At 46.8% G+C, this 14,192-nt stretch overlaps 1 protein-coding gene across 1 annotated transcript; it reads right to left on the reverse strand.

Moving 5' to 3' along the window:
* Window positions 1-180: 180 nt before the first annotated feature.
* On the reverse strand, window positions 181-10,575 carry LOC135808382 (probable serine/threonine-protein kinase DDB_G0267514). The gene is made up of 13 exons (XM_065321565.1): window positions 10,057-10,575; window positions 9,551-9,717; window positions 8,903-9,098; window positions 5,993-6,127; window positions 5,337-5,760; window positions 4,673-4,854; window positions 4,070-4,198; window positions 3,569-3,643; window positions 2,935-3,203; window positions 2,488-2,597; window positions 1,817-1,982; window positions 1,215-1,351; window positions 181-768 (listed from the first exon to the last, which is right to left on the reverse strand). Exons 1-13 carry the CDS (start codon window positions 10,202-10,204, stop codon window positions 657-659), a joined length of 2,250 nt encoding a protein of 749 aa, XP_065177637.1. The 5' UTR covers window positions 10,205-10,575; the 3' UTR covers window positions 181-656.
* Window positions 10,576-14,192: the final 3,617 nt, after the last annotated feature.

Here is a 14,192-nt window from a genome sequence, read left to right on the forward strand (position 1 = left end):
AAACCCAGCTTCAAGCCGAATCTCACGCGAACCGTGAATTTTTATTTTTTAAATCGGGGGTATGCACTTATACAGCTGGTAAATTTGTATTCGCCACAGATGGCAAAACTAGTTTCTGTGTCCTAGAAATCCCCTATCCCTCATTGGCCACCCCTATCTATTCCACAAAAAAACCATGGCTGAATTTTACTTTGAAGTAGCATCTGACAGGGCGATAATCTCAATCCTGAATGGGTAAAGTATATACAGGGGTTTGAAGGTTTTAGGGGGAGAAATATGTCTGTAGTATCATTGATCAAGCATAGATTTCTGTAGAAAAAGAAATATAACCTGATCACACAAATCTGTGAATAGAAAAAAATCTGATATGTAAATTGTGAATTTAGTAGTATACCAGTAGAGTATCTATATCAGATACTGACCGGGTGGTACATTGCAAGTTGGGGAATCAAGTTGTAGTTCGTGCGTACATGCAAATCTTACCAGGATGTAAATAATATAGTACAAGTCTACATTCAAGTTTTAAACATGACAGCAGGGTTCATCAAGCATCACACACCCGGTCACACGAATACTGCCGTATCGCTTCACAGCGGGCTATGCACCTACACATCCGCCACTACTTGCTGGAGTGGGACGGTAAATTCCGCCGTAGTTTAGATGTAGCATCGCAACGTGTCTGCGTACGTGTAAAGCGCATGCACCAGAAATCCAAAGCCTGGACGGTCCTCGGGTGACAGAGCCCAGCACCGTGCCATGATGGCGAAACTGTCCAACAGATTAAAAGCAAAAATAAAATCAGTTTTACGGTGCATGCGGGCGAGAGTCACCAGGCATACAATGCACATGTAGGTGCAGCTCAGATCGAGCAAATTGGTGACAAACGGAAAACACATTTGTGTTGCTCAATATGGGTATCTGGCAGGCAACGTTCACCGTCATGTGTAAAGCAGCCCCGCACCCTGTCACTCGGGACCGCAGCTTAGTCAACATCTGCACAATTGCAAATCACGGCACAGATATCGAGCAAGAGACTGGATTTCACTTGCCGGCACTGTAAAACGTAATATTCAATATCACTGGAATCATGTTTGTTGTGCTTGGGTTAGACTTAGAGTACAGGACAACCAAGACACAGCCCGGTATACAGCTGTACTATGAGTACGAATAAACATCAGTTGAGCTGCCGCACTTCACAGAACGATGTGACTCACAGTTCGAATGGACAACGCCGCGGCTGCTGAAGCCGGTGGCCGTTGCGCAAGTGTTGCGAAAGATCCAGCTCATCCACGTCCTCGAAGGGCAAGCTACCCAGTGTCATGATTTCCCACATTGTCACTCCAAACGCCCACTGTTCACAGAACACAGGATGAATGCAGGATAAAACACCATGACCCTCGGTTCATTAGGACAAAGACCTATTGTCCTCCACAATGCTGTACTTGCAATGGAAAAGGCCACTGTGTGCTGGTTAGTGGTAAAATGCCAAGTATTCGGCTGCTGAAAATTCAAATTTTTCGAAATGCTCTGCAAAGGAATTCTTCGAGAATATTCGTTGAATTCATTCCACCCCTATTGGTTACTATGGTAACTGGGTTCACCTGGTGCATTCATACTGCTCACATTGCCTCACAATAAAGAGTTTCGCATCGCGTCACAGCTCAGTGACAAAGCAAGTGGTTGTTTCGTAAGCATTGAGCAGTACTTTTGGCCAAATTCATCAGAAACAAGCTGCTCGAATTCACAGAGGTCCCTAATGAAACAGAGTGACTAGATAAATCGTGTACAGATCAAGACCTCAATCCAAGTGACTCACCGCGTCGCTGCTGCCTGAGAAATGACCATCTTCAATGCACTCCAGCGGCATCCATTTCAGCGGCACCTTGGCATGTCCAAAGTTGAAATGGTAGTGATATTCATTGGGATACAGGTCGCAGGAGAGAGCGGCGTCGCCAATACGAACCTCCAGGTTGGGCAATACACTACACAAACCACAGATATGTATACATACACGCATACACATTCACACATTATTAATCAAAAACAAAACCTTCTCACATGCACATGCAGGTAATTATACATTATGGTGCCCACACACACGTGCTACTTCTAATTGCATCAATGCAAGCAACGCGACACATTCTATTTTCCTTTAGTAGCCATTTCTCGACCAGCCTAAATCCCTTGTAAGTAATAATCCTGCAAGTTGTTCTGCCACCTCCAATACCGCTCGCCTATCCCAATCAGTATAGCCGGTTGTAAAGCGGACGTGCATGCGGACAATACTTTACTTATCCCCACCTGACCTACCGGTATAATATCATGTCAAATAATTATTATTAGTAGTAAAAGCATGTCCGCGTAGGTGGCGGGGGTGCCACTTTCGCTTATGCCATTCAGGATTGATGTCTGAAGAGTAATACAATACAATGAAATGACAGAAATGACCCATAGAAATACAAGGTCAGACTCTGCACAACTACTTACACACAGTTCCTGGTGGCGACGTCCTTGTGCACAATGTTCCTCTTCTCCAGATGGCGCAGTCCACGAGCAATCTGTGCTGCCATCATCACTAGCTGCGGTGTGGACAGCATCTGTAAGGCAGCACGCAATTGCATACAAGGTTAATTAAGAAAGAATAGAGCACCCCAACGAGTTCAGAGGCTCCGCTGCAGCCACACTATCTTGATGATATACGATATCACCACCACAACTCGGCATCAGTTGCTGCAAGAAGCATCTCTGTTCTTCAAAAAACGAATATCATTAATATTCAGCCTACGTAAACTTCTGGAAGGAAACAATCGGAATAGTAATGAAGCTCCACCTGGATACTCGATATATATTCGCTTGCACGTGCAACAAACTTCCACGAATCCACACAGTGATTGGCTGATTGAGTGCTCTGCTGGTTTGTATAAAATCACGTACCTTTCCACCAGCTCGTCCCACTGATCCATTCCCGGCATCTGTACTGGAGTCGCGGATGCCCGCCACCCGCCGCGTGTGCAGAAGAAGGTCTTTGAGAGACTTCTGACCCGGTACCATTGGGAAGATCAGAAACGGCGGCACGGGTACGCCGTTAGTTGCTGTCGACGCAAAGCAGATACCGACAACGGAATGCACGTACTTATGCACGGCACCCTTCAACACCATGGCTTCAAAGGCAAGTCGCTGGATTTCATCCTGATGAGCGCTCTCTGCAGATCAAAACAACATCAAACAAGAGTGCTGAATACATATTGTATAGAACACAGTTCTCTGGTGGCAAGGTATCCATGGTTTTACAATACATTATTGGTAGGTAATTATAAGAAAATAGCAAGGCGAAGTTCGCTGTGTTTCTTACAGAGCACTCTGATGCATTGAGCTGTTTTAATAATGCTTCGTTGCTCACTGGACTTCCTGCGATAAGTTTGGCAAGCGACTCTGAGCTCTGCTGATGAGACATAACAAAGTCGCAGCAGCTAGCAGTCCGGAGATTGAGTAAGAAACGATATCCATGTATACCAGAGGAAACAAACATGCTTGGAATATGCATGATGCATGGGACATCATAGCTTACGTGTTGATGTTTTCACAATGATTGGCAGTCGCTCTGGATAACCAAGAGTACCTTCAAACACTTGTCCGTAAGAACCTGCACAAAAGATGGAAGGAGACAGACAGGTTCAACATGCTATCAGGGATAACATGGCAACACTTCGGGGAAGATGGCAGCAAGCAATGCAGAACAAAAAACCCACCAGCTCTTTCCGGGAGCCTGCACTTGGTCTGGGCACGATCCAACAAGAACTCCACCAAACGTGTGAAGAAGGTTCATGAACTAACATTGGCTCCACAGAAAACATTCGCTTACAGAGCTTTCACAGGAATGCTTCGCCCTTTCCCGGACCTTTTAAATTCATCAAAATGGAATCAATAGGATACCGGGTCTAATCATCCTAACGTATCCCGCATGGCATCATCAGTGTCAGTCACTGAGTGTGCACAATAAGCACCCTGCCCCTCGAATTTGTATAATGCCTTTGTAATTGGAAAGCATTTGTGTTATTGTCAAGCGTACCTTGCTTCACAATCTGACCGATCTGGATGCGATCCTTGTCAATGATGCACCCGTGGAACACACTATGGTATTGCCAAGGGTAGGTAGCATGTACTGTTATCAGTGGTGCCACAGAGCTCATTGATTCATCTGAATACACACACACACGCACGCAAACACAAGGTATGGGAGACCAGTGCTGGTAAGCACTTGCACCTGCAACCCAAACACCAAGCTTCAGGCCAGACAGCTGGTGAAGAAGTAGAATTCTCGTTTGAGTTCCACAACCCGTAAGAGTGTGCTCTGCCGGCCCATTCGTTCTAGAATAAGAATAGCGTCAAATCTTTCTCATCCAATGATAGAGATTCATGACACAGAGGTTGGGACAAGACAAGACAAGACCTGCATGGATTGGAAGACATTAGCAGGGATTCCAACTGTCTCAAGACAAACCTACATTATGAACAGTGCAATCTTCATTCCATTTGCAAAAGAAAATGCTTCCCTCACCATGAATCCATGCAAACACAATACTTGTACGCTAGAAAGGACTTTACATATCGATGCGTGCCTGAAATACCATCAGTCTAGGAATACAGGCTAGGAACTGGAATATCCCAATACCTGAATTGAGCGACGCAGGCCTAGTCGGATCAGACATAGTCATTAACTTGGAGCCATCTGGACCCTCGCCATTGTTCTCCGCATCAACCCCATCCTCCTGGTGGCTGCCATGTTCATCATCTTCTCCCTCTTCTCCATTACCAGCTGCATGCGCACCACCAGTTACTCCCGAAAGAGTTGATCTGGAAAGGTGTACAGCCATGACGTTATAGTACAGAAATAGCAAAGTATCTTACTAGCATTGACACGAGATCAACTTGAACACACTACAGCCTATTTTGAAATAGATAAGCTTTTGTTCTTTTGCTAAAACCCGAAGATGTCTGAAAATATCACAATTTCCCTACACAGGTCTCCTGGGAATGGGCTCGTGTTGATTCTTTCAAGTCCTTGACACTGTGGAGCAGAATCAAATTGGAATCCTGTCAGGTTTTATCAAGTTTGGCCAGGTTTAGCATGGCCCAATATGTGAAATTGAAGGTCCAAAACCCGAAGAACTACATGTACATCAAAACTGGGTTTAAGCCCAACTCCAGTCCAATTCGGGTTTGAAAAGCCAGGAGTTCAGTATTTCTGGATATACATGTACTGAAGTCTTTCCCCGTAACTGGCATGCGTACTGGCATACGTACAAGCACACGGCACACAAGCAGCTGCTGCTTACCGCTGTGTGATCACGTTGGACTGGACATCTCCATAAGACAGACTATCCTGCTGCCGGACTTGGCTGTGTAGTTGGTTATTCGGCACATTGCTGTTCGCGCTGGCGGCATTCTTGGACTTGCCATTCGCCGCTCGCTTGCTGCTGTTGGACGCAACATGCACAATGTTGTCGTCGGCGTTGAACTCGACTCTGGGAGAGTTCCGACGTCGTCGCTTGGCACGCTTAGCACTGCGCTGGCACCAGAGGTAGATAAGAATAGAGAACACAACTGTTGCTATGAGCCCTACTGCTGCAATGCCCGCAGAGTATTTGGTTATTGCCGGCGTTTCTCTGCTGGGTGGGGTGAACCCTCGGAAGTTTGGCCGCGTCTCCACATCCTCGCCGGCCTCCTGTGTGGTGGGCTGAACTGTGGGTGCTGCCGTACCTGAAAGCACAGGAGAAAATCAACAGGGATTCACAGGACCGAATATGGTGAACATTTTCGTTCACAATCACAATCACGTGACACTAGCCGGCGAACAGGTGATGCAGGCGATAGGTAGCCACGGTGACAATAAAGGGGAAAAACCTAATCCATGGGTGGGTGTTCTTGTACGCTACACAGGGGGAGTACTCCAGCTAAGCTATAGGAAGACATAAGTACAGGGCAGCCTTACCGCAGGCTCTGCGGATGAACATGTGAACTTCAGCCGTGGGGTGCCGTTGTGGCGATATCACCAGCGGCTCAACACTGACGGTGAGCCGGATCAGCTGTTGTCCACGGCCAACACAGCGCATTGAAACATTGAATTCTGTGTAAGCACAAAGCATAACATTGCAAAAAGCAAGTGCATGTGTGAATGGACAGTAGGCAGTTGGCAAGTGAAGGAGATTTCAAAAAGGAAAGACTGTCATTTCCTTTTAAATGGGCTTATATCATTCTATTTGTGCATAAGTGTGCAGACCAATGTACCATAAATACAATGGTGCTTTGTACTATGCTAACATTTCTTCCTTTTCTCCCACACTGATGTTCAATACAAACAGCTTTTTCAAGGCACGAGTTACCAATATAAGTTCTTGGGCTGAAACATCTCTGCACCTCATTACAGCCTATGTCGCCCTACATGATTGCATCTGTGTACGGGCATTACACTGTATCCAAACGTAGATTTTGAAAACAGGTAAACAAAAAACCTAAGCCAGAGACTAGCCTATTGCATTAGGAGGTAAATAATTTCTCTTCTTCATGCTGTGCATTAGGTTTTGTCAGTTCCCCCCCCCCCCCCCCCCCCCCCCAGAGATTGGAATGGCATGCGACATATTACTTGTACAAAATGGGGTAGTGCTAGTGCCTGCCAACCAGTCCATCCAAGGCCACTAAACCAGTGGTGGAATGTGGAACTTTGTCATACCCAGTGCCAGGCTTCATCTCACCTCAACAGGCCACTGCCAATTTCAAGGAGCAGTGCAAGCCTGACAACAATAAGCCCCAAGTGGACTACTCGCATTGACATGGTGACATCCAGGGAGCCTGAAAAGCTATCCAATGCACATTCCGATGGAGATTCTTCACAGGGCAAGGCTGTGCCAGTGGGTACTAGACACTCCTTACTATAGTACTAGTGCCAAAGTCCCATCATGTCTACCAAGTAATATTAGTTAGATGGTTAGGACATGATGTGATCAGGGAAGGTATGACAGCTAGTCACCAAAAAAACTCCACTGGAAGCATTACATTCACACCTGTTTCATGTTTGAATAATGAGTTTTCAGGGTATCAGTAGCAGCAAACACGTGCTCTACACATTTGTAAGTTCCTATACATGTAAGGTAAGGCCGCTTGGTACGGTCATTACCAACCATGACATTTTCCAATGCCAGTCACACATACATGTACGTGCACACACACATGTATTAGGCTACACACACACACACACACACACACACATGTGTATTAGGCTACATACACATGTACACGCAGTCACATGTGCCGGCCCTTGATCACGACGAAGAGGATTGAGGGGAACCACACACCCCTGGCCTCTCAACTAGCCTTGCCGGAACACATACTCCTGCTTCACCTATGCTCAACAGGCCGAATAGCTGCGGGGTCATTAGCAGCTTGTGCCAACCACTGCCTCGACCGGCCCACTCAGCAGGCAAGTATTACTACTACTATTTTGTTATGCTCCATCACTCTGCCTCCATATTATCACACATGGAGTTGGACAAACCTAAGCCCCATATCTGCATCTACAGTAGTAGTGCCAAAAGCCCAAATCACCCGCACCCCAATACATATTCAGGAAAAGTGCATCTAGCTCCCTTGAGAGTTGAGTGTCTCTTGGGTAAACTGGGAGCATTCCCTTTAGAGTTGAGTGTCTCTTGGGTAAAGGGAGCACGTCCACTAATTAGCACACCTGCTGCCCAGGACTATGCACAATGATTACTATGACTGCAAGTAAAGCATCTGCTAGGCACTGAGCATGTGCAGCAGATGCAGTTGCTCAAACGCTCTAAGGGCCACTTTCAACCACTTTACGGGTTTTTACCCAACTGCGCATTGCTCTCTCTCCTGGAACACAAGTCACCCTTCCACTTCAAAGTACTCTAATAAACTCAATAACTGTGTTCACCCTTGGCTAATGTCATTACAGTTGCGCTACCTTCAGCCGCCTTTTCTCTCCAGTACATGACCATACATCCTGCTTTCTATACGCAGGGCGTCCCAAAAATGGTCAATGTTCCCCTATTAGGCAGTACACACATTTAGAATGCAATAGCATGCAATTACATCTACATGAAGGCAGTGTACTGTTGTGTGTGTGTTCACATGTAGGATTGAAGGATAAACAATTACATAGCATGAAGCTAGATCTGATAGCAGGACTAGAGCCTGCAGAGAGTGTGTCTGTGTGTGTGTGTGTGGGGGGGGGGGGGGGGGAGAGAGAGAGGGGAGAGATTCCTGAATCAAGATGACTGTTCACTACCATTACATCAATGTGCCTCCATGTTGCCATTGTTGGCTCCATGCTGCCTCCATGCTGCCTCCATGTTGCCATTGTTGGCTCCATGCTGCCATTATTGGCTCCATACTGCCTCCATGTCCAACCACCAGCCCACTGCTGACACTGCTGTGACATTATCATGATGGCACGCTGGCTAGGATAGTTCTTCTCCGTCACACATGTATGTACAATCAGTCATACAAGACAAGTTAGTTCGAGAGGACCGTGCACTTCTATTTTGTGCAGGTCAGACTTGCAGCGACGTGGACAGGAGGAAAAAATGCACCCTGACGCCATGCGTGCGCAGGCCACAGCCACAGGCAAGGGATGTAGTGAGCAATCTCCATGTCATTGTCCAGCCCGGAGGCTCGGGGTATGCGCAAAGGTTGAAGGCGACACCGCCGTGTAGCGTGTACGAACAAGTAACAGTGAGATACGGATACAAAACGCGTTCCAGGATCATAGCACTGTAGTCTTACAGACACAAACTGACAAAGCAGGTACAACCTGCATGCACGCTCGCACACAAGCACCGCTCGAGAGACGTCTCTCACTAGAATACGTCCTATCTCTTACCTCCTTTGGCTCTGGCTTCCTCGTCCAGCGGGCGTCCACTGGCCGCGATCAGTGCCTGCTTGGCACTCAGTTTGCTGGCTGTGAGGCTCTTGGAAGCAAGGCCAACGGTCGTGACGTGAACGTCCACAACCCCTTGCCCTTCGACGGCGGCTGTCAGCGAGACACTCAAGCCATCCAGGGTGCTTTGGCCAGGTAACTGCAGCCATGGCACACACAATCATACCCAGTCAAAATGCACACACACGCACACACGCGCAAGTACAGTGAGTGACACAACACAACTGCAGAAGGTAACCATCAGGAGGTTGGGAAGGTGTTATCTTCGAGCGTGCAAAATGACGGACATGAGTCACGACCTCGATTACAAAATGAGTACGAGTGATCATACCAACAAGCTCGCCAGGAGTCGCTTCTTCGAACAGCAGGTGGGCTGCCTGCCGCACGGTATGCAGCTTCAAGGCCATCGCCTGGAAAAAAATATTGATGGTAGTCGTTCTCCCTCCCAAGTTTCTACAAGTCATGCTCTCGACGAAGAACAACACAAGTGCCGAGTGGCACACGTACTACTGCCTACAAGTGGCGTGTCTGACTGATACGATTATCAGTATTACAGTACATGCACCCCAAGGAAACCAGAACTCGACTTACCGAAGATGAGCCCGAGCTAACAATCTTCGCAACGACTTTGATGTTCGGGCTCGCACTAGTGTACGTTTTGCCTTTTGCGAACATGATGCTTCCATCCTTCACTTCTGTTCGCCCACGATTGACCAGGAACAACTTCTTGAACCTGGCATCGTTGCGGGGAAACTCCACTGCAACACACAGAGGACACACCAGAAGAAATGCACAACCTCACTCGCGGTTCGGCGCATGGCAGGTGGCTGGCGGTGGAGCGAAGGCGGAAAGCACACATGCCGTACCGAAACAAGCAAAACTTCAGCAAGTGCAGAAGGAAACTCGAACACTGACAGACCACTCATTAATATTTCCATACCCACCACACACACACAGCACACAAATACGGTGGCAAGCACAATACAATCCCTACTACTAAGTGTCTTGAAGGATACGTGATCAAAAGGACAAACGCGGTACATCCAACCGTCGCAGCCGATAGTCGTGCAAAACAAGACCGAAGGCTCGCTACTCACAAAAGGACAGAGAAGTCTTCTGCGGAAAGTAGACCTGAACTTTGTCAGGGAACCCTACAGCCGAGCCATCTTCTCCTTGCGCCTGAGCATGGCAGCAGCAGAAGCAAGCTGCAAAAAGCGATGCGAGAAACGTTACACCAGCCTGCATGACGCCAGGCGGATGGTGGTTGTCGAAACTAGCACGACTCCGCTGCGCAGCTTGATCAACACCAAGCCGCTGGAAATCTAACAGCTCGGCTTCAGCCGTTGTCCACGGCCAGGTCGCTCATAACTCTACCCTCAAGCAGCTACCAGCACAATAGTCCCACGGAACGATCCTACGGAAGATCAAGGCAACCTGCTTGGCGTTGTTTCACCTGCAATCCCAGTCAGAAAAATGCGTACAACACACTAATGTGACACAGACTCAATAGTAACGCGGCACCCGCCCGCTCTTTGCATTTGCACTGGGAGAAAGAAAGAAGAAAAATGGAGGACGATAGGTTCGACCACCCGCCGCTCATCTCATGCTCAGCCGCACTCACTGACGGTCGGTCATCACTGCGCCTAGTCTGGTGGTCTGCCTCTGCAGCAGGTGCTAGCCCGCACTACACAGCTACAGCTAGCTACCTACCAAGGTCAGACAGCCTGAGACAGTACTCAGTAGCACTAGCAGGGAGTCATAAACCAGTCGGCAGTGGCAGTACTCCCAGTAGGCGGACAACCATACATACCTGCATATGCCCATGCATGCAGTCGACCAGGTCTACCCGTAGTCATGGTAGTGCCGTAGTTCTACACCATGGATGGCATGGTACACGGCCGTGTCGGCACTGCAGTCTGAACGTAACCGTTATGAACAAGGGCCGACCGTTCCGCACTGATGCAGTGATGGAACAGGTTCAGTGCCAGTGCATGGTTGTTGATCGGCAAGGCAGAGCAAACCTGCATAGCAGAGAGTCACTGAGTCAGTGCATAAGCATAGGCCATGGCATAGGTATGCTGCATCACTGCATGGCTGATGAGTGATGTACATGTACAATCTGTCAATCATTGTGCCCTGGCCTTAGGCTTAGGCCTTAGTACTTACCTTAGAAGGCTTAGTGGGTACACATAATCATTGCTAATGAGTAATGTTGCAATTCTCATAATCATTTTCTAAATCAATTTTGATGTTCTCTGTTTCCATCCTATGCTCTGTTCGTGTGTTTCAATACTAAAAGTTAAAACACGTTTCAGTCTGTACACGAGTACAGGCAAGTACATGTACATGACAATTGTACATAGTGTGACTGTCATCTCCTTTATTGCTGAACCCACAAAATTAATTGTGATACAGATTGTTAACCATTCGAGGTAACAGAAAAAGCCATGTACATGATTGTACACACTACTACACAGTGTAGCAGTACTGCACGTCATGGCAATCATGGCAGCAAGAGAAGGAAAGGGGAGGCGACCAGTCAGCTGAGTGTATGCAACTGACCAGGATATGTCAGCAGTGGGGAATGGCGGCATCTACACAAAGTCTTAGCAGGCAACGTGCCTTCAATGATTGTAAATGCACTACGTATGGCTCAGTTCACTAGCTTCTTCCATTGCTAAAATAATTAATCTACATGTAAATGACACCCTCAGCTTCACCATCAATCATCAATCTGTTGCGTTTCCGGTTTCACCCAGTCGGCAGAGCACGAGGGTACAGTAATGGGTAATGGTTATCATACGGAATTGCACACTTATTCAGAGAGAGAGAGAGAAAGAGTTCTCAGGTAATACACTGTAGTCTAGCATGAAACTAATCCCGTACTAGTCCGTAGGAAACTAGAAAGGCAGCAGCTTTTATAGCGAAGGTAGAGAACTAAGGTTGGTAAGACAAGGATTACGAAATCATCCTTCTACAAGTTCTAGAATAGTGGAGAAGGCAAACCTAGATCATCATTGCTATACATGTAGATGAAGTGAGCATTGCGTAACAATGACTAAGCGAGGTGTTCTAGAAGGTGAGATATGCAATTTAGTCTGCAGCATTACTCATCAGGCATATTACTGTAAGGTATGGAACATTCCGGAATCAACGACGTGATTGACTAACTAAAAGGAAGTGGTAGAAGTACTAGTTCTAGAAGTGCTGACAACAAGGTTACAAGCATGGGAGATCTAATTATAGCTTATGACGAGGCTTACATTTACGTGCATGTACTACAGTGCTAGTAGTCGCAATCCAGTCATGTACATGACATGTCATAATGTATGCAGTTCTACCCTAACACAGCTCTCCCCTTTGCGGGCGCATGTCCACATGCGAATTAAAATGTAAACGGGGACATGTACATGAATAGCAGTAAAGAGAAAGAAAACGCAAAGCGGTACTAGTGGCAAGATATCAAATCACACGAAGAAAGAAAAAGAAAGAGTAGCGGGCGGGGTGGGAGACTTCAGAGGGAGTGGGTGAAATGAGGAATGATGAGTGTGTGTAGAAGAGCTGGATTGTTGGAAGGAACTGGCCATATGATTGTATTGTAGCTGTGGAGTGTGGCACGGGTGTATGTGATGATGGATTCGTGTAATGTAAATTGTAATCATGGATTGTCATGTGTGGCAGGACAGTATGGCTTTGGTAGACTGAGAATAAAGTAGGGACCCTGTGTGTAAGATGTAAATGTGTGAAGGACCTGTCTCTCTGTGGAGCGGTAAAATGTGTACATGTATGTTCACGTCTCAATTTGGACGGTGAAAAAGGAATGTGTAAAAAAATCGCGTCTCTCTTGGGGACGGGAAAACTGGGAAAGTATACTCGCTCATCATGTGGCGGTATATCATGTTACATGGATTTGTGAGTTGCGTGCGTGCGTGCAGGGTATTCATTATTTTTGCGTCTGTTCAAGGGCAGGGACTGGTGACTGCTGATCCAGCAAACTGATTGCATGGTCTGTATGTGGTTGACATGGTCTGTATGGGTAATGAAGATGCTAGGAAGCTGTGTTGTCACTTGAGAAAGCTGTTGTTGTGCTTGAGTGTGGCCATTGTAAAACGTTGAGTGATCCAGAACTACATGTAGTTACAGTACTGTGTACTGTGTACGGTATGTAAGATAGACATTTGATAGAATGATGGGGCTGGGAGTGGGATGGGTTGAATGATGCGACTTGAGAGTGTGAAAAAAAAAGACTGGAACAACTATGCCTATGGTAGCGGAAAGACAGCGAATAAACGAGCGAGGGATAGCGTAGTTTGTATGATCGGGTTGGCACAGTGAAACGACTTACTAGATATTTCCGTAGATGTGGTTGAAGAGTTTCTCGTAGTAGGTTCAGGAAGGAGAATCAACGTTGACAGACACGGCGTGCGATTGGTCAGACCTAGCGCTATGAGGTAGGAGATTGTCCACGTACGCAGCATAAGCCTTCATATCATCTTGCGAATCTTCGTGCTTACGCGCTGGCCATGTTACAGCATTGTTGACACTAATGACAGCTAGACATACCACTAGAGTGACGAAGAAGACTGGGACGAACTTCATTTTGACGAATGGAATTAGGAGGAGAAAAACTTGTGCAAGAAAATACTGGCTACGATTGAATACGGAAATCTCAGGTCGTCGTGGGTTCGGAACCGCTGTTGGGCGCCAAATGTTGCGTTTCGGTTTCGCTCAGTCGGCAGAGCACGAGGGTACAGTAATGGGTAATGGTTATCATACGGAATTGCACACTTATTCAGAGAGAGAGAGAGAAAGAGTTCTCAGGTAATACACTGTAGTCTAGCATGAAACTAATCCCGTACTAGTCCGTAGGAAACTAGAAAGGCAGCAGCTTTTATAGCGAAGGTAGAGAACTAAGGTTGGTAAGACAAGGATTACGAAATCATCCTTCTACAAGTTCTAGAATAGTGGAGAAGGCAAACCTAGATCATCATTGCTATACATGTAGATGAAGTGAGCATTGCGTAACAATGACTAAGCGAGGTGTTCTAGAAGGTGAGATATGCAATTTAGTCTGCAGCATTACTCATCAGGCATATTACTGTAAGGTATGGAACATTCCGGAATCAACGACGTGATTGACTAACTAAAAGGAAGTGGTAGAAGTACTAGTTCTAGAAGTGCTGACAACAAGGTTACAAGCATGGGAGATCTAATTATAGCTTATGACGAGGCT

This window comes from Sycon ciliatum, chromosome 2 (genome assembly GCF_964019385.1).
Source record: "Sycon ciliatum chromosome 2, ocSycCili1.1, whole genome shotgun sequence".
In the NCBI taxonomy this organism is placed as follows: domain Eukaryota; kingdom Metazoa; phylum Porifera; class Calcarea; order Leucosolenida; family Sycettidae; genus Sycon; species Sycon ciliatum.